This window comes from Trachemys scripta, chromosome 14 (genome assembly GCF_013100865.1).
Source record: "Trachemys scripta elegans isolate TJP31775 chromosome 14, CAS_Tse_1.0, whole genome shotgun sequence".
NCBI classification, from domain to species: domain Eukaryota; kingdom Metazoa; phylum Chordata; order Testudines; family Emydidae; genus Trachemys; species Trachemys scripta.
In genome coordinates, this window is record NC_048311.1 from 17,771,221 (window position 1) to 17,792,495 (window position 21,275).

Below are 21,275 nucleotides of genomic sequence, written 5' to 3' on the forward strand. Positions count from 1 at the left end.
ACATGTAGCTTTGGAACATTCATTCTGAAAGGCATGGAGCTCCTTCAGGAGCCCAAGAAGTATATCTGCCATTAAAGACTGCATTTTATTCCAAGTTATGGGGTAAGTGAGGGGCAACCTCTCTTACGCTAACAACTTTTACAGATGTTGTATGAGGCTTTGCTCAGTAATAAGAGTTGTTAAAGGTACAGAATTAACACCAGTACGTACAAGATCTGAGGCTAAATCTCCATGACTAGGGTTCCTAGGCGCTACAGAAATACAAATAACAACACATTGTCTTGTCCTGTCTTCATCTATGTTCAGAGCACAAGCTCCATGCCCACTGTGTAGCAACCTCCCATGGAGCTTGGGACCATACTTAGTGAAATTGGCATAGCAAACTTTAGTAGGATTGGGGCATGCTCAGTGCAGATGGAACGTTTAGAGATTTTAATAGTAAGTATATAAACAGCCTCTACAGAGCATATGTAAATGACAGTTTTCAAAGGCCTCTAAGTCTGACAAATCTGGGTGAATTTTCCTGGGGACAACAAGAGGCATCTGTGCTAAACTTCAACTTTGTGGTCCAAATCCAGAAGCGCCAGAGCTTTTCAAAGAAATAGTTGGGCAGTTTTTTAATATTACCTATTTTTTCCTAATCTTTTTACTGAAATTTTCCCAACAAATTCAGCCTGAGGCAGAAAACAAATATAGACAGTTTCAGCCCAAACGGCTAACCTTTGGCAAAGTTATAAGCAACTGTAACAAGTTACAATGGGAAGATTAGGCAATACTGACTATAGAAAATGCTGCCAGTTCTGCCTAGAATTTACCTATTCTATTCCACTCCTGTGGCATGGATGTATGGTAAACAGGCAGCCCGCACATTGTGACTCTGGGGGGAAAAAGCAATTTTGTTCACAACAGGTCAAACATATACTCTTGTGGAAAAAGTTCCATTGGATCTTTAATATCTAGGTAGAGCCAGTTATTAAGTTCTGATCCAAAAAATCTGCACAAAATAGTGAATGGAACTGTTTTGATTTTGCATGATAAAGGGTAGAGTTGATCCTACCAGAATTTGAACTTCTGGTTCCAAGGAGTCTAGAGGTATTTCAGATTTCACCCTTAGACTACTGAGCCAATTCATTTGCCGAAAGATTCATGTACAATTACAATTTCTGGCAGTATCATGTTTGTTATGTAAAGTATAGCTTGGGCACTGCAGCATTAGTTAGCTATTCCAGAGTCATGTACTGCAGCAAACAATCCCTTCCAGGTTTCTAGCATAGTGCTTTATGTCCATTAGGCTCACAGTGGATCACAAGTTAAAATATTGCTGTGCAGTGGCTCATCCCCAGAACATTTAAAATATCTTTGTACACAGGACCTGGAAGCAGGTGGTGATACAGTTTTGATCAAGATACTCTGAGGACTTTCTCTTTTATATTGTCAAAAATAAAATGACATACATAACACGATAAATTTGCTCATACCTGTATGCTTCCCAATGAGCTTCTTATCAAAACACTGGCATATCAACCAGAAGAAGCAAGCAGATGGCAGTAGTTCTGATTTGTCTAGTCTGTAAAGTGTAATCTAAATTATAGATGCATAATTCTTATCAGTAGCATCCGTTCCTCCCATATGGAGAATGGGATAGAGAGAGGGGAGGGTGCTGTTGTGTAGAAGAAGAGGAGCATGTTCTTCAAAGATGCTGGAAGAACTTCAGCTTCTCCTACAGAGTCCAGGGAGTGGGCCTGCTGTATCCCCAATCGCATCAGATTGAGTGAGATTGGCAGAGTTGCAGCAACCAGGCTTTCCCTCTCAAAGACAAGTATAGGGAGATAATTGTGTGCGTGAGGATTTTTGGGGAGCTGACAGGGTTTGAATAAGTATCTGAACTTTGAGATACCTGTCTTGCAAAGGTTTGCAGTCCTCACTGGTTCCTTTGTACTTCTGCACTGTTACCTCACAGTGGCAATTTAAATATCATTTATAATTAAGGCCCTACTTAATTCACGACTTTGCAGAAATTGCAGATCCTGCAATATTAGGCTTCCATCACAATTTTGACAGCAGGAGCCCTGCCGTGCACTGTCAGACCCGAGCTGCTGCTCTGAGCCCCAGGTGGCTGACAGCAGGAGCCCCTGCTCTCAGCTCCGTGTGGCCAACAGCAGAAAATCATGGAAAAGTAATAATGGATCTTATTACTACAAATAATAAGCTCTATTATTACTTTTCTGCAATTTTCCATGGTTTATCAGCAACGCAGCTGCAATTTTTGGACAATCATCTTGCGATTCAAGTAGGGCGATGTATTGATCCAACATCAGTATGTAATATGTGAGGTAGAAAATATAGAATTGATGGATTACTCTCCACTGTACTCCTAGGTGTGTCATAGGAGAGCAGATATGAAAGCTATATCAGTATTGAGGCTCTGATTATTAAGATACTAATATACAAAAACTTTAAATTCTTCAGAGTGTACACACAAGCCTCTAGCATGTGGGTCCTGGTGATACCTGGCTTATTTGGAGAATTTGCTGTGGAAAATAATTTTGGTGTTAACTATGGAATCTGTCTTTGTCATTTTGATTCAGTCTGTCTGTGATTAAATCCATTATTATAAGCTGTTATATTAGCCAGTAATATTATCAGCAGATACTTAATAAGTTAACAGTTTATAGCCACATATAGCTTAATTATTTCACAGTACTATTAGACTGTCTAGTGACAGATTGACTAGTGGTTGTTTTGTTACCAGCCAATTTTATAAGGCGATCTCATTGTTCTAGAACGCAATCTGCTTCTTTTTAACTTATATGAGGCCTCTTGATTTTTGTTTGCTTGTTTTCAGATCCAGTATCTCTTCTTTGCAGTGAATAAAATAAATCTGAGGAAAAATAACGTATCAAATGCCTATAGAGTGATTTTAAGGGGAAATAACTGCCTTCTGGCACAGTTTGGTAAACATTTCATTTTCTCTTGATTATCCAGGGCTGGATTTCCTATTGGCTGAGACCCAATGTTGATTATGCTTTATCTTTCTGTAAACAAACCCTGCTATTGTTCCCAAGATATTTTTTTAATAGGGTCACTGTGTGTATTGATAATACTGGTCTACAGCATTAAAATAGTAGCTGGAAATGTCAGTGTTAAATAAATACTTTCTTGCCATGGAGAAAGCCCTTTTATGGACTTTATTTCTGTTTTAAAAACATCTGTGTTTGCCTAAAACCATGGAGATATTTTCTCAGGACACTTTATATCTGTGTCTGTCTCTCTCCCTCTGTCTCTGTAAAGAAAAATGTAAAAACATAAATTTTCTATAAGCAGAACTGTAGAAAACCAACAAAGTGATTTGAATAGTTTAAGCTGTTATAGAGATTGTCTTTCCCAAAGCCTTCCAAAAGACAGATTGGAGAGGTTTTAAAAGCACTTTAAATAATTTCCATCCAAACCATTCTAGCTCATTTTATAAGCTGCTTCCATTATGAAATTTAAAGTAGTAGTGGAAAGCAATACCCCTACCAATAGGAAAGCTTCTTGGACTGGGCAGGCAGAGAAAAGTTTGGCACGGAAAACAGAGTTTCGTTGAACTAAGATTCCACACAGATGTGCCACAGGTATGAATCATTTCATCTTATTTTTGAACCCCAGAACAAATAAAAAGAGGAACTTTCCCTCTGAATACTGGGTAAGCAGACACTTGGTCCAGCTCTATAACATAATTTGCATCGGTAGGTTGATAATGGAATCTTCTCCCATCTTTTTAAGTCCCTAACGCAGAGCAGTTGCGTACAGTCATAAATGTTGGCACAGAGCTTTGTAACGGCATTAACAAAATTTTATACTTAGCTTGGAAGAAAGTAAAAATGAAAAAATTACAAATATTCATAGCTGTTCTGTTTAAATTACCAAGATTGTCTGCAGTTTTTCTGGGGGTTAATCTTTAGCAGCACCCAAGCTATTGTAGAGTTTTCCACACCACCTATAATTTTATCTACTCTGCTAATTTCCTGCATTTAATCTCATCTGTTAAAACAGCTTTGAAAACTTGTATCAAATGGATTTTGTTTTTATGTAATTACAAGTAATATTTTAGTAAGGGCTAACTCCATTGTTATTGTTAATGATTTACATTATATTATGCTTAACACACTTAGAGCACTTAAATCAAAATGACTCATACATTATATACAATCTGTGGTTATTAGTCAATATTATTGAATTTAGTTATTGTAAAGAGCAAGAAGAGAACTGCCTTGGATTTTTTACTTAAGTAGGTCTGTCCATTAATCGCAGTTAGCTCACGCAATTAACTCAAAAAAATTAATCACAATTTCAAATATTAATCACAATTAATCGTACTATTAAACAATAGAATACCAATTGAAATTCATTACATATTTTTGGATGTTTTTCTACATTTTCAAATATATCAATTTCAATTACAACACAAACTACAGAGCATACAGTGCTCACTTTATAGTATTTTTATTACAAATATTTGCACTGTAAAATGATAAAAGAAATTGTATTTTTCAATTCACTGTAGTGAAGTTTCTTTATCATGAAAATGCCACTTACAAATGTAGGGTTTTTTTGTTACCTAACTACACTCAAAAACAAAACAATGTAAAACGTTAGAGCCTCCAAGTCCACTCGGTCCTACTTCGTGTTCAGCCAATCACTAAGAGAAACAAGTTTGTTCACATTTAACGGGAGATAATGCTGCTTACTTCTTAATTACAATGTCACCTGAAAGTGAGAACAGGCATTCACATGGCACTGTTGTAGCTGGCATCGCAAGATATTTATGTGCCAGATACGCTAAAGAGTCATATGCTTCAGCCATCGTTCCAGAGGACATGCTTCCATGCTGATGACGCTCTTAAAAAAATAATGCATTAATTAAATTTGTAACTGAACTCGTTGGGGGAGAATTGTATGTCTCCTGCTCTGTTTTACCCGCATTCTGCTATATATTTCATGTTATAGCAATCTCGGATGATGACCCAGCACATGTTGTTCATTTTAAGAACGCTTTCACTGCAAATTTGACAAAATGCAAAGAAGATACCAATGTGAAATTTCTAAAGATAGCTACAGCACTCGACCCAAGATTTAAGAATCTGAAGTGCCTTCTAAAATCTGAGAGGGATGAGGTGCGGCGCATGCTTTCAGAAGTCTTAAAAGAGCAACACTTTGATGCAGAAACTAGAGACCAAACCACCAAAAAAAAGAAAATCAACCTTCTGCTGGTGGCATTTGAATCAGATGATGAAAATGAATATGCACCGGTCCGTACTGCTTTGGATCGTTATCAAGCAGTACCCGTCATCAACATTAGACGCATGTCCTTTGTAATGGTGGTTGAAGCATCAATGGACATATGAATCTTTAGTGCATCTGGCATGTAAATATCTTGCAACGCTTGCTACAACAGTGCATTGCAAATGTAAGCAGGAAGCATTATCTTCTGCAAATGTAAGCAAACTTGCTTGTCTGAGCGATTGGCTGAACAAGTAGTAGGACTGATTGGACTTGTAGTCTCTAAAGTTTTAGATTGTTTTATTTTTTGAATGCAGGGGGAGGTTTGTACATAATTCTACATTTGTAAGTTTACAGTGCAAATATTTGTAATCAAAAATAAATATAAAGTGAGCACTGTACATTGTGTATTCTGTGTTGCAATTGAAATCAATATATTTGAAAATGTAGAAGACATCCCAAAATATTTAAATAAATGGTATTCTATTATTAACAGTGCGATTATTCACAATTTTTTAATCGTACAATTAATCATGATTAATTTTTTTAATCGCTTGACACCCTATTAATAACTAATACCCTTTATTGAAATTCTAGCATTCATGTGCTGAGGCTAAATTTTGGGGTTGAACTAGTTATAATTTTCAGCATGGGCTGTGCATGCACAGGCAAAGATTATAATACTGTAGATGCACTGTTTTCTGGTTGGGACTTCAGATGCGTTTCAAGTTTTCCTACTTCATTTGTTTGTGAATAGTTGATCTCTTTCATTATGCCAACATATATGTAAAACAGAATACATGCTCCTGTCTGGTAGGGATGTCTCCTGAACAGAGGAAGGAAGATTTTGAAATAATGAAATTTAAATCTTTTTAAATGGGTTTGACCCACTGTCACCAAAAGCAAGCTTAAATAAAAATTTTAGATAAGTCATGAAGAGGTTTGATTAAAAATTTCTCTTGTTTCCCGTTAAAAATCTAACATGAAAACAGCTCCTAAGGGAGCACCTGGATACATTCTGGTACTACTAAGTACTCAGTGAGTTTGTTTGAAAAATGAAAATCTGTTACGAATTCCATGAAAATAATTTGACAATCATCCCTTCTTATGGTAATGCAAATTTAGAAATGATGTTTATGGAACAATAAATAAATAAATTTGTTAGTCTCTAAGGTGCCACAAGTACTCCTGTTCTTTTTGCGGATACAGACGAACACGGCTGCTACTCTGAAACCTGTCATTATGCAAGGCACTGCATTTAGCTGTATGGAGTGGAAATCCATCAACCTCATGAAAAAACTTGTACAGAAAATTAAAATTTGTTAGTCTCTAAGGTGCCACAAGTACTCCTGTTCTTTTCATGAAATCAGTGTTTGTGTCAAGAATAACATGGCGATTATTGTAAAAAATATTGGAGTTAGAGTGAAGAGCTTGCTGCTAAGGAAGGAGATTTATATATTAAAGTTAAATGTGTATATAGTTTATCTCAGCATTAAGTGCAATACAGTCATCCAGATATCTAAAAGTGAACAAACTTTTTGCTGTGTGTTGGCCAGTTGCCAGATTACTGGTGAATTGAAGTATGCTGCCTGTGGCTTAGCCACACCAAGACTGAAGCATTAGTGCAAGTTATGGGTACATGGCGGCAGCAGCATGGAATTTGACCTCACAGTGTCACCTCCATGGTTACAGAGTTAGACTGATTGTTCCCTCAGAAATGACCATAGGGATTACTTGCAAATGTAGAGCTCCTTGTTAAAATGGCACCTGTTCTTAATCATTTTACCTGCTGCTTAAAGAGGTAGAGCAAATGAAATCAAATATCTTGTGATTTGCCAAGAGGCTTCATCTTCTGGCAGGGGAAATAGTTCTTTAAAATATCAGGACTTGCTGGAGTTTTTCTCTATTGAAGAAAAAGGAAAAAAAAAATATAATCAAATCAGATAATACTCTTCTGACCTTGCTTAAATGTAAGCTAATCTGAGTGAGAAAAGACCCTTTTTATACAGTAGAAGGGAATTAAGGATGGTCAGAAATGACTGATACCTGTTAAACAGATGGATTCTGCTCTATCTAAGGTAAGGGAGTGTGCTGCTCCAGGTGCTTTCACCACAATCTTCCTACTTTTGGAGTAGGGAGAGGACCATTAGCATCACCCCCACAAGCTTCTGTTCCCAGAAGGAATCCGTGCTGCAGCAGAAGTGATGTATAACGTCAATTATAACAATACTAGCCTTGGGTATTGGATTGGGTGGCAGCCTGTTCATAGTGGGTTTTTTACGCTTATGCTCAAATATTGAACTGTGCTGTACTTTTTGAACTTTGTGCTTGCATGTGATCTAATTATTTTGTGATTACTTTAGAACAATATTTCTCACACTGGGAGTTCAAAAGGGGGCCGCAAGGCTCTTGTGGGGGGTTGTCACAAGATCACAAAAATAGGGTTACCATACGCCTGGGTTTCCCTGGACATGACCTCTTTTAGTGGTCCTCCTATTTCCGTATGGACAGATTTTTTAAATGAACAAATATCTGTGATTTTTTCTTTGCTCGTCCTTTTTCCTTGCCTTCAGTGCTGGGTGGCCAGAGAGCAGCAGCTCTGTAGGAATCTGCACTGATACTGCGAAAGCTATGACCAGTACCAAGAGTATTTGTGTGGGGTGAAACTCTTCACAGCCTGAAAAATTTTCAAAGGGGGGCGCAGCAAAAAAAAATTAGAGAACCCCAGCTTTAGAAAATGTACTACAGTTTCAGTTCTGTGTAAGATAACATTGTCTTTCAGTTCCCCAGTAATATACTGCCTGTTATAAATACCCAGTGTGTATGCTTTACTTTGACTTGAAGTCCATCTCTAATAAAAAATATTTCACTCATATCTTTTGGGAAACTTGCCCAAACAATTCAGTTCTCCAAGAGAATCTGTAGGTGCTATGTTTGTCTACATCTTGTTTTGCTTTCTAGACAAAGTTGGTTACTTAATTGCTAACACTCAAGTACACTGAAATGAGCATACAACAAAAAATGGAATGAGTAACTTTTCCACCAGGAAAAGCTTTCTGTAGTGTAACAGACTTAAGAAGACCTAATTTGGCGGTAATTACAACTTTAAATGGAACCTTTCCCTTGTACTATATCCCACTCTTTTTTTTCTGTTGGTCCCAAGAGCTATGCCATAATTCCTGGTAGATTCATCCTAAGTGGTAAAATCAGAAGGAGATGGACTTGGCTAAAAACATTGCACTGAAGCCAAGCTACAGTGACTTACCAAGTAATCTCTTGAAAGACATTAAGATACTAATACAAAAACCACTTTGGTTGGGAAATAGTACCTTGTATCAGCAATCCCTTCAACTGGTTTTGGTGTAGCCATAGTTGGTTGTTGCAGTCCCATCTAGTCCTGGTGTGGAAGGATGTTTGTTACAGCACAGGGCCTCAGTGATGGAGGGAATATGAGGGAAACACACTTTCCTGCAACCCCATAATAAAAAACTTTTTGGAATGCTTATGAAATATATAACCACATTAAAGGTGGCCACTCAGGCAAATACAGTATTTTATTTTCTAGAGCACAAGAAAGGAAGTGTGACCATCTTCAAATGGTTAAGAGGACTAAAAATAGCTTAAAATTATTTGGTTAAGAATTGCACCTCTGGGTTCAACTCTAGTTGAGATTCCTCCTGATATTTTCAGTGATCTTACAGCCTCCTAATAGCATGGTGTATGATACAAAACCACTTAATTTGCCATTTGAGACAGGTTTATATGATCTGAAGAGGCACATTTAAGGAGATGATTCATCTGAGAAAGGGAGTGGTTTCTCCATATCAGAGTTGAGGTACATTTGTATAGCAGTATGGATAAGCTTGAACATCTGCCTTTATGCAGTTGGTAGAAAATATTTTTCCATCTTGACAGATGCATATCATGAAGTTCAATTAAGAAAAAGAAATTTTAGAGTAAGTCAAATTGATTTTTACATGCTTAATTCAAGCCATTGTGTCTACCCGTTGCTTTTTGCTCTCAACGATAGATGTAGCTGGAAATTTATTCAGAAAGGTTCACTGTTTTCCATTTTTTTTCCTTTGGGACTAACTGTTTGTTTTATCTTTCTTGTTTCAGCAGGCTGGGGAGAAATGCCTACTGTCCACGCAAAGACTGAATCTTCTTGGGGAGAGCCTTCATCCCCTTCTGCTGCAGTTGATAATGGCACTTCAGCATGGGGGAAACCCCCCAGCAGTGGTACAGGGTGGGGAGATAATTCTGCCGAGTCAGCAGGGACCTACGGAAGAGCGAATGCTCCAGCTGCTGCCCCAGCACTGTGCAAGCCAGGTGAACTCTCACACTGCTGTTATTGTGATGGCATTGGGAAGTAGGGTGGAAAATGTGGTAAACAGCATCTGTACTTTTGTATATTTTTCACTCATGTTTGCTCTTCCATACCCTTTTTTTTGCATTTTAAATTGTTTTTAGTTTGGAGAATATAATAGCATCATTTTAAACAAGGACAAGGTGATATCAATATATAACTTCCACTTTCTCAACTCAGTAAACTATCTCAATTCTTTTGGTGTGTGCACTAACTTTGTCCCATTTAGAACATTTTAGAAAATCAAGTTTGTTTACTGGACTGTCGGATTTAAATACATTGCTTATTGTATGTATATATGTGTATCCTGGAAGCAACTCTGTATAAACAGCAAAAGATACAGAAAAGGGAAATCGCAAGACACCAAGACGTCAAATGCCTACATTACACAGATGACACCCAGTTCTGTTCTTCCTCAGATGCTAACAGTCCTATCCCCAAGTGTGTAATTGAGGTCATTACCTGGATGAAAAGCAGCTAAACTCAGTCAAGACCCAAGTGATGTTGGTAGGAAGAGGATTGTACTTAAGAACTAACAGTCTGAAACATCTTAAACTGAATGAGTGGGAGAGGGAATATACCCTTCAACCATCAAAACCGTTCATATCCTCAAGTCAGTCCTGGATCGTTTACTGCTATTAGATTCCCAAGTAGCATCGGCTGTCAAATGCACATTCTTTCATCTACAGTTGGCCTCAAGGTGGCACCTTATCTTGTAGAATGCCAGTTTGGCTGTGGTGAGCTTTTTATTTGTAACTTCTAAGCTCTACTACTGCAACATGTTGTACATAGAAGAAATTGACAGCCCTGGAAAATCTATAGGGGGTTCAAAATGTGACATTCCACCTTTTGAGCATCACAGGGCAGGACAATTGGAAGTAGATCATCCCAGTTCTCCTTACACATCTATTTGCAACTCATTTACTACCGCCAAATTCCATGTTCATGTCCTAATCCTCAGAGAGCTTGATATGTTTGGTTCAGGCCACTTCCGGATCTGCTTCTGTCTCAGCAACTATAATCTCTGTTCATTAGGAATAACAGAAATTGTCAACTAAAAGGGTAAGAATCGTGAGATCAGGAGATTATATATTTTTAATGGCTGCATGGCTTTGGAGCCCTGTTCCTCAAGAGATTGAATTGACCACCAAATTTCACCTCCTTCAGAGTATAAGCAAGTTTCCGCTCTTCACAGTTTTCCCACAGTAATAATAAAAATATTTTGTCCCTTCCCTCCAGCTTCAGGGATGGGAACAAAAGATTAATATTGATTAAACTATATGTTGCACCTGTGTAATTCTGTAAAATGTTCAGATGCTAAGATAATGAAGATAGGATGGATGTGCATATAAACTAAAGGATTTAAAGTCTAGAGAAAATTAACAGAAATGTTTCCTTCCCCCCCAGCTTCTAAATCTATGCAAGAAGGCTGGGGCAGTGGTGGGGATGAAGTGAACCTCAGTACTAGTCAGTGGGAAGATGAAGAAGGAGATATGTGGAATAATACTGCTTCACAAGAGAGTAACTCCTCCTGTAATTCATGGGGGAATGCCCCAAAGAAAGGACTTCAAAAGGTAGGACAGTGATAAGGATGGATTGTAGAAATCAGTAGGGTTAGAGTGCAGCATTTCTAGCACTGAATGTTACACATGCTTTCTGTAAGATTAATACTCTGAGTTTGAATGAAAGTCTGTCTCATCATGAGTGGTGAAAATGAGTACAGTACTGTAGGAAATGGATTTATATACACTTGTGCTGGCAACTAAAGTAAAAGTAGTCCTATTAAATATTAAATGATAGACAACAAAATATTGTTCCCTTGAATACACTTTAGCTAATCTGTTGTAGGTGTGTCTAGGATGTCTTAACATGTAGAATATTCCCAAGGGGGTGGGCCCGGTGGATGGAAGGCTACAAAAATGTCTTTTACTTTTAGAGTGGTGTCCGATGTTTCTGATTGTTTTTGTTTCTCACCAGTTTCATGAACATCTATGTATTATGAAGATCTTTTTATATATTAACAAAAAAATCATACTGGTGACCTCTTAAACATTTTCATTTGCAGTGGAAAAAACAAATGTTGCTCTCTTAAGAAATGGTCCAGCTTAATTCATAAGCAAAAAAAGTATCTATTTTGTCTCCTATATCTGAAAGGAGAATGTATAATTTTGTTGCCTGAACTGATATGGGAACAGAGCGAAATTTAACCAATTTGAAACTCAAACAAGAGAACCTCCACAGTTACATTTAGGAATTTTTATATTACAAGAAATATAAACCCTTAGATTTTAGGACATGAACCAGCCTCTGATTTGCAGAGTTAGCTTTGCTTGTGAGCAGCTTATTCTGTAATTGTCAGTTATACTAGATGGACCACTGGTTTGATCCAGTATTACATTTTTTATATTACTATCCCACACCTTAATATTTGTTCCTCTGTAATTCAGGGAGTTGCACTTCAGGGTCTTGAAGTGGAGAAGTTGCCCAGAGCTCTACTAAAGATATCTATTTCAATCTTTTCAATGCAGCCAATGGATTGAATGGACTTTGACAGATTAAGTTTGCAAATTCAGTTTGTTGGGTATTTTGAGGAAACTTGTACTATGTCAAAATTTGAGTGACTTTATTTTGTTTTCCTGCTGATAATTGAAATGAATAATGCTGTTCAGAGAAAGGATTAGTTATTTGCAGTATCCAGCGTATCAGGCAGATAGCAAGTAGTTCTTTACAACACCTGATCAGGTGAGGTAAAATTTGCTCTGTGCCCTCTGGGAAGAAGAGGAGTGTAATTCTATTCTGTTTTGTAGGTTTCATGAATGTGTTATAAATATACATATGAATATACCCTGAAGCAACATACAGTATTAATAAGGGAAACCTGCCATAGATTTTGCTGCATCTCATTGCTATAAATATGAAAAATAGATGATTAATGGTCTTTCCCATTTGTTTACCTAGGGCATGAAGACATCTAGTAAGCAAGATGAGGCCTGGATCATGAACCGTCTGATAAAACAGCTCACAGACATGGGCTTCCCAGTGAGTAACATTCATATTCTAGTATTTTCTATAGCTTGGTTTTTGTAGCTTGTAGTGTATATTTTTGACCTTTCTGTTTGCAGATACAAAAATGTTTCCTAAATGGGAAATCAGTTGTTTTAACTATATTTGGCCATTTACTCTAGTATAGTTTGTGAAACCTCGAAAGAGCAAGTAAAATACCCCTTGAGTGTAGATACTGACATGCTTAACTTTGATGAAACCTATAGAACTTTTGTTTGTAGCTTTTTTAATCTTGGGTTTTACTTTGAACTTGTTAATAGTCTTCATTGTCTTCCCCATTACCCTATTAAACAAATGAAATAGGGAGTATTATGTAGTTGGGGGGGGGGGTTAGTCAGGTGTGTGTGGTGGTATTTTTAAAGTTATCCATTGCATAAGGTTACAAATTCAGTTATAAAAAGAATATAATTTAACTTTATAGAGAATAACATACATTTTGCCCAGTGAGACAGGCCAGATCTTTCTGGGAAGCATGCCATAATTGGCAAAAGCAAAAAAGTTATGTATAAACGTAATCTGATTCAGTTAATACATGTCAGTGTTACCGCAGTATTGAAGAAAATCTTGAAATTTCCCATTTGGTTTGGAGTCCTGTAAATGTGTTCTTGCTTGAAACACAATATAACCAAACCCACATTATTGTTTGCAGAGAGAGCCAGCAGAAGAGGCCTTGAAGAGCAACAATATGAATCTCGATCAGGCCATGAGTAAGTGTCTTTCTAACCAATACCTTTCATAAAAGGCACTTCAGTAGATGGATACATGATTATGAAGTTTGATCTGTTCCAGTTAAATTAGCTTCTCTGTTCCTAAAGAGCATTTTAAGAAAACACGTACACTTTTGTGACTATTTTCTATGCCGAACCCCAGAGTGTAATTTGTAATGCTTTCAAAGACCGTGTATTTTAGTTTTCTACTTAAAATTAATATTAATTGTAATAGGTGTATAACTGACACTAGGGTTGTTGTTTTTGGTTTCAGAAGTTTTTGCAGACTCAGTTTCCCCTTGCATCACCAGCCCCTTTTTTGCTTCCATCCTTCTATGCAGGTGCTCTGCTGGAAAAGAAGGTGGAAATGGACAAGCGTGGAATGGGAGTGACCGACTATAATGGAATGGTCACCAAACCCCTTGGCTGCCGCCCACCATCAATCTCCAAAGAGTCTTCCATGGACCGCCCCACCTTCCTCGACAAGGTAAGTTCAAAAGTATGAGTGTGATTTATAAATCAGTAGTGACAATGCAGGGTGTGGGAAGAACTGTAGTCTGGAGAGCACTACAAACAAAATGAAGAAAAGAGGTATAGATGTGTCTTGTCCATCTTTTTTTTTCCTTTTGTAAATTTTGCAAAGGTGAGAGGAACCCACTTAGTACTAAAGGCCTGCCCCTCATTCAAGGGAAGGGCCACAAGAACTGAGGAATCATTAATTTCATGGTATAGGAGGGTGGGAAACTAATCAAAACAAAAAACCAGGAACAGGAATGCAGGTTATAGATATAAAATGAGGGAACTGGATGTCGATACCAAGCAGTCTGCCAGTCAGTGCTCACTGCTCTGTGAAGCAGTCCAAGGAGTTAGTGGATGCCACGCGAAGCTGTGCTTAGATACATGAGACAAGTAGGGACTGAAAATAATCTGCACAGTCACAGAGAACCTCCCTGTCAAGCTTTCTGCTCCTAACCTGAGATATGGCCATCCTGGCCAATGCCAGGAGGAGGTTGTCTAGTCGAGGCTGTCGTGTCTTCATGAGGCCATGGTCAGGAAAGGCTGTGGGAAAAGGGTGTGAGAACTTCAGCACAAAGTTCTGAGGAGCCAGAAGTGGGGAAGCAACCTGGTGCACTGGAGCAGAGATAGATGTGTGCCAGGGTCTCCCTCCTACTGCTGAAGATACAGCTGTCAGGAACTCCGTGGACTGCACCTACCACATACCTGTGCTCTTGGCTCTGTGGAGCAGCCATCAACTTGTGGAAAGGGACAGATTGACTATACTGTAGGTTGAAATGCTTTCTTCAGTTACAGAAGAGGTACAACACAAGCATTTGCACTGTTAACCTCCCCGCAGTGACCCACCAATGTATCTCAATACCCCTCTGGAGGAATTACTAAGAGAGAAAAGGATAGTTGAGATTCTGAGATTCCTCTCCCGTTTGTTTCTTGAATAATGTTGAAAATCGGTACCAACTAGGAACTGCACTGAAACCAGTTCATTTTATTTAGGCTATTCATCTGATGATAATGACTTTGGTCTCTTATCAATTTGGGGTAGCTTAAAACTAGTGCTTTACACATGAAAAGGTGTTTATATTACCAATCCCCTGAAGCATTCAGTTTCCCTCCTCTCTACATTAAATTCTTTCCTACAGTGGTCATCATTAATATGCAGTTACCCCACAGCTTTTTTTTGAGATGCCACAATTATTTTCCTACGTTTTAAATAGAACATAAATTTGGTATCTCAGATACCAAGCTATAATTGCTAAATATTAACTTTTTAGTGACCACCATTGTAGATAATTTCTGCTACTTTTACTTTGCACTTTGCAACACAAACATTTAGCTGAAGTTTCTATTCAGGAAGAAGGAAAAGTATAGAACAAGTTACTATATTTAAACAGAGAAACACCTTACATTAATATTGCTAAAAATTATTACTATTACTAAAATCAATCTAGTCTGATTGCAGTTTTCCTCCAAGTGAATGTATTCTCCCGAAGTCCACTATTGTATCAGCATCTATTCTACCATCCGTCCTTAGACCAGACCTAATTGATAATTTTCTCTGTCTCCCATGGCTCATCTTTCTTACTATCCTCTTGCCCTTGCTTTACAATTCATCACCCATTCTTAACTATTATCAGTCAGTTTGTGGCATGCCTTAATGAACATGTTAAGTGAAAGATTCTTTCCATTTACCCACACACAAATGTTGTACACTTATGTGTCAATTAACCCTTTCTTTTCTAAGATAACACATTGAGCAGTTATATCATTACTAGAGAGAGAGAGGCACATTATGCAGCATAAAGCGACAAAGAGTCCTGTGGCACCATATAGACTAACAGACGTATTAGGTGCCACAGGACTCTTTGTCGCTTTTTACAGATCCAGAATAACACGACTATCCCTCTGCTACTTGATATTATGCATCATATTATACATGATATAGAAATATATGTTAAGCATAACTATCTAATATTAAGTACTAAATTAATCAGTATTTATACAGCAAGTAAAATCCCTATCTGTCAGGATATGCAATAGTTTGTCACAATGACTTTTTCTTTCAACACCAACATTCCACATGATCCTAAATAGGTAACTACTTGTTAATGTTAAATAGGGAATTGATCATCTTCCTATTAAATAACAAAATCACTTCTCTAACAAAAAGAAAATAGTATTTTTTTTAAAGATATCATTCTCATACTTCAGTTTCATACAACTAGAGTAACTCACCTTCTCAATGTTTTTTTTGCCCTTTGAGTGGTGGTATTTCAGTACAAGAATTCATCAACTGGCACTGCCTTAGTCCCTAGTTCCTTCTAGCCAGCTCATCTTTGTCTTTGGTCAGTGAACAAGCTCACTGCCTTAGCTGCACCAAGATCTTCAGTCCACCATTGCTCCAACCCTCCCGTAGCCCACTGTTTCAACAAGTCACCAGGTATCCTTTTCTTTGATTTTTCTGAGTCTCTAGTAAGTTATTAAATATTTCTGTGTTTCTGCATGCCAATTGTTTTTGGATGATCTGAGATACGTGCCCCACAGCTCTCTTCTGAGTTACGCCAAATGCCCTTTCTGCTACTCTCACTCTGAAGATTTTGTTCAACACTTATTTGTTCAGATACTTTTTTTGCTCTATAAATTGTGGTGAGGGACTTCCAGCTCCTCAGTACACAGCATTGGGGTCTGCTTCTGGATGTGCTGCACTCCTTACTTGCTTTGGGATAACTGTAGTTTGTGGAGCCAAACATTTATTTGCCTGGATGCTTTTGTTTGACTTGCTTTCTCAACACATGACACTTATTTTTTTTATTCTGTTTTGCATTGAGTCAAGCTTTGGCACTCAGTGCTTTGTGAATTGTATCATTTTTCAGGATGTCATCTTGTCTTTTAAAAGGAAGAAGTCCAGTGGCTTCAAGAGCTACAGATGCAGCCTAGCAATGCCCCTCACACATGATTGCAACCACATTATGTTGTACTTGAGAGTCAAGCATGCTCTGCTCAGATGTAAGACTTGCTTGAAATTATAATCCAGCTGTCCAGTGGAGCCATCAGATTGGGAGGGGAGCTCCTGAAGATCCTATGGGCATGCTGAGAGAAACCTGAAATCAGCCCAGAATACTTCAGAGGATCTTGTCTTGAAGCAAAGGTCTAATCTGAGTTCCATTGCTGACTATTAGGACTCAATGTTAGCACCACTCATAACTTCACAGGCAGTATTCATCAAAACTTAGAAGGTCTACTTGGTTGTCTGAAGGTGATCTGCACTAACCGCCTCATAGTAAAAGTCCGTCGAGCATATTGAAGTTTGGTTTATTAGCAAACCAAGTAGACAGTATTAAATACCAGATCACTGAAAGAGGTGATGCTTCCACCAAAGTGCCAAAAGTAGAAGATGCTGAGAGAGGAAATACCGATCCGACTCCAGCACCATCAAATTTCTTGTTCCAAGCAGCTCCAGATCCATGTGTGTGCAACATTTGTCAATTTGAGACTAAGTTGCATCAGCGTTTTGTGTGTTATTGAATTGCTCCATGTAGCTTTGTGGCTGAGGTTGTCTTGAAGGGAACAGTACCATCTTCGATGCCCAACACCATATTTGTCCAGAGCCAGAAATGCCAAAGGGCCAAGATTGATAGATACCTGTACCAGGCTCCCTCCCACATTTCTGTACTCTTATATCCTGTTCTTGATGAGTTAGTGTAGAATAAACTTAACACGGCTCTCTCCTTATCCCAGCTTGTGGGGGAAAAAAACGTATCTTACAAAATGAGTCACAGGCTAAGTCTTCTACTCCCAGTATTAAGAGCTTGATGGACATGGTGTCTCTTGGCAGAGGAGAGCCTGCCAGACGCATGGCACTGCAACCAAACCTCAGAGATTTGTTACATCATACAGTTTGCTACTGCAAAGATGGTTTCCTGACTGGTTTGGCATCAGATTCAAGCCGGTTAATTGACATGCCTTCAACATCACCTCTATTGATTTCATGGTAGACTCACTCAATTCCACTCTCTCCTCCTCTCTTGACTCCTTATGCCTTCTTCCACATGGCTCCATTCATACCACTAACCCCCCGTCCTGGCTCACACCACCCATATGTTTCTTCCAAACCTGCCTCTGGACCCTAGAGCATCTGGGAGATCACATGGAATTCCTCCCTTACAGATTCCGTCCTTTATTTCAGTATTATCTTGCTCACAAAACAACAGTTCTTCTTTACCTTTATTGAAGAATGCGGTGCCTAAAAGATTTGATGCCTATTTGCCACCTTCAACTCCTTCAAACCACCTCCCTCTGCCCAGGCTGTCGCCTACTACTTGGAGGTGAATATCAATGAGTTTCTCCATCCTCATCCATGCTTTCTGTCTTCTTGTCCCAGATGTCCCTAATGAGCTGGAAAATTTTTGAAAGTTTCTCTCTTTTTAGGAGGACCTATTCTGAGCTTTTGTCTGTTTGTATGTAGGTGGTGGTTGGTTTTTTTTATGATATTTTATTCACTTGCACACACTTCGTTCCTCCATCCATCCATGAAGCATCTAATTAAGTGTTTTATGTATTTTTTTATTTTGAAATCTCTCTCTCGCTCCTCAAGATAGTATCCTCAGGATAGTAATCACTGCTTCTTTAAATATATCACCTTGCAAGATTTGCACATAGCTATTTACTTAACTTCTGATTTTTGCGTGATCTGCTTCTGAAGTGTGATTTCCCTCCGAATACTCCTACTTTTCAGCTTTATGTGTGTAATAGTTTTACATCCTTTAGAAAGGATTGGGGGTTTTGTATTTATTTTTTAAAATTGTTTACCGATGTTTTGTCTTATTTTTTAAATTGGTTTGTATGAAAAGCTTTGGCTTTCTGTGCAAATCCAGTACTGTTTAAAAGGCCCTTTGGAATCAGGTAGTGGCAGTTTGGTGGCATGCGACCATTGAGGTGGAGGGGAGTCTCATGTGAAACTATCAGTATCTCGCACGGCTAAAACCTTTTGTACAAAGGGATTTCTGTTGTCTCTCATTTGGCGTATGAGACTCAAGAAAGAATCCCATGAGAGATTTTCAAAGAACTGGAAATAAGTAACTTTGCCTTACTGACCACCAGTGGTGTGCTCTGCACTATACAACCACAAGAGCATATGGTCCTATTCCTAGAAGTTTACAAACTTATCAACTCTGAGAAAATATTAAATTCCATATTGGCTTCATTGTTTTATGGGGAGTCAAATATAAGAAATTGTACTAATGGATAGGAGACAAGATGGTTGAACTTGGGAGGAGTGTACAAATATATTTTAACAAGATTATTGGAGATGGACTGAGGGAAGGAAAGTTGGCTATGACTGGATGGTCCTGAAGTTTAGTAATGGGTAACAAATCTCTAGGTCATCAGTATAAGTCCAGCCTACTCTAGATTGGTAGTGACCAAAAGTCCTTAACGTTTATTGAATTAAGTGCCTTAAATGAAATGAGTTTACCTCAGTTCCATTTCTAGAGAATAAATATCCCACATCACAAACGGCATACTTATTAGAAAACTTTGAAACCGCAACCAAGGACCAAATTAACGTGGACACTGGACTACACTTGCCATTTGATTGTTCCGGTTCAGGGTTGAGGCACACTATTGAAATTTGGGGGAAGGTAGCATTGCAGCTAATCAGAACCCATCTGTTGTGGAAATTGAAAATTTTGATTTCCATTGTAGTCAGTCTAGCACTTTCACCAGCACTGCAATCACTGTACATATTTTTAAATGAGGAGGGAAAATGTGGCAGTAGATATTTCTGCTTTTGGCAATATTTAGTGGTTACATCCATTACTCTCAGCCAACACTGTTCTATGTCCAGTAGCTATTATTTGCATAGAAAACAATGGCACTTGGAAGAAAGAATACACAAGTCACTGGGAATCATCTCCACTTTAAAGAGCCCCAAAAAGTGGGGGGGGAGGGGATTGTTAACACATGTCCATGACCTAGGCATGAGAAATCTTTGAACCTGTTACTGTCATGCAGGCTGCAGTTGTTTGTGGAGTATGACTGATGTCCAGTAGAATGTAAAACATCTTGAGCTGAAAGGTCTTGGGGATATCATTAGAAAATGTCAGCATCCCCTTCAGGATATTCAAACATCAAATCAAATGTCACTTTGACTGATGATAAACAAACTTTTCCTTTGCACAAAGGGCTGCTATTGAAAATTCATATTTACAGGGTAACTTAGAACATAAAGTATCCTGAGAATTCCCACTGTTAAGTGCTTTATTTGTGTGGTGAGAGGATTGGTCCACTTTATGAATAAAGGATATTCCTTAATATCTAGCAGTCTTCTGAGTGATTGAGTAGAAAAATGTCATTTTATGTTTTCTAGCTTCTCATCTGTGGGAAAGCCTGGCTTTAGCAAGTGAATGCATTGGCTGAAAAATATCCCACTCATTTAGCTATAATTATCTTTGCACACTGCAAATTTAAGAATATTTTTTGCACAATTTTGGGGTTTTATTTGGTACATGGAGTATTTAATTATGCTTGCAGTAGGATACCAGATATCAAAGCCCAGTCTTACAACATCTAAGCCAGAATTTATGTTACACTGGTGTTCAGCACCCCAATGTAATGACTGTAGATATTGGGCCAGTATCAGTGAGAGTTATATGGCTAATACAGTACTTGCTGTAGAAGCTCTATTTTTCCTTTATCAGAATAACTGCTTATGTTGTCCATCAATTCTATATTCTCTCTGCAGTTCCCCCTAGATATGCTCCTCTTTCAGCTATCTTTTGTGATGCTAGAGAGCAGCAAAATACCGTTGTTTTTTTTTTTTTCTTGGGACTCAGCACTTTAATCATTTACCAGGGAGAGTACATACTTAGGGTATAAGAAGTTTTTAAATGTTTTTTTTTTGTGTTCTCTCTCTCTCACACACACACACACACACACACACACACACACACACACACACACACACACACACACACACACACACACTCACTCTGACTAGCAGAATTTAATTATGAATATTAGTAAGTCAGTGCTACACAAAAATTAAAAAAAGGTTACAAGTTTTATCTAGTTGAAACTGGATTGGGAAAGAGGATTAATGCAAACATGCTTTCTGAACAGCTGAGTTGTGATTTGGAACTGAAACCAGACTAGTGATCACATGGCATTCTGCTAAAGAACCTGTAAAATGAGCTCATCTGGTCTTACCTTGGTTCTGGCTTTCCAAAGTGCATGTCACAAGTGGGTGCTGTTTCTCTGACAGTGTAGCAAACAAACTGCAGGGAGAAAGATTTCTGAAATTTGCTCTCGCAGTACTCTTTCCATTGTTTAATGTTCTGGTGCCAAGAGAGGAGAGAATAGAATGA

General features: G+C 38.2%; 1 protein-coding gene across 6 annotated transcripts in view; it reads left to right on the top strand.

The window, feature by feature from the left end:
• The window catches only part of TNRC6C (trinucleotide repeat containing adaptor 6C), a 611,446-nt gene that overhangs the window by 560,441 nt on the left and 29,730 nt on the right, over window positions 1–21,275 (top strand). For all 6 annotated transcript variants that reach the window (XM_034789728.1, XM_034789729.1, XM_034789732.1 and 3 more), the window contains 5 exons: window positions 9,382–9,591; window positions 11,036–11,202; window positions 12,587–12,667; window positions 13,341–13,398; window positions 13,740–13,885. In XM_034789728.1, the coding sequence (XP_034645619.1) occupies window positions 9,382–9,591; window positions 11,036–11,202; window positions 12,587–12,667; window positions 13,341–13,398; window positions 13,740–13,885 (662 nt within the window). The remainder of the gene's footprint in view (window positions 1–9,381; window positions 9,592–11,035; window positions 11,203–12,586; window positions 12,668–13,340; window positions 13,399–13,739; window positions 13,886–21,275) is intronic.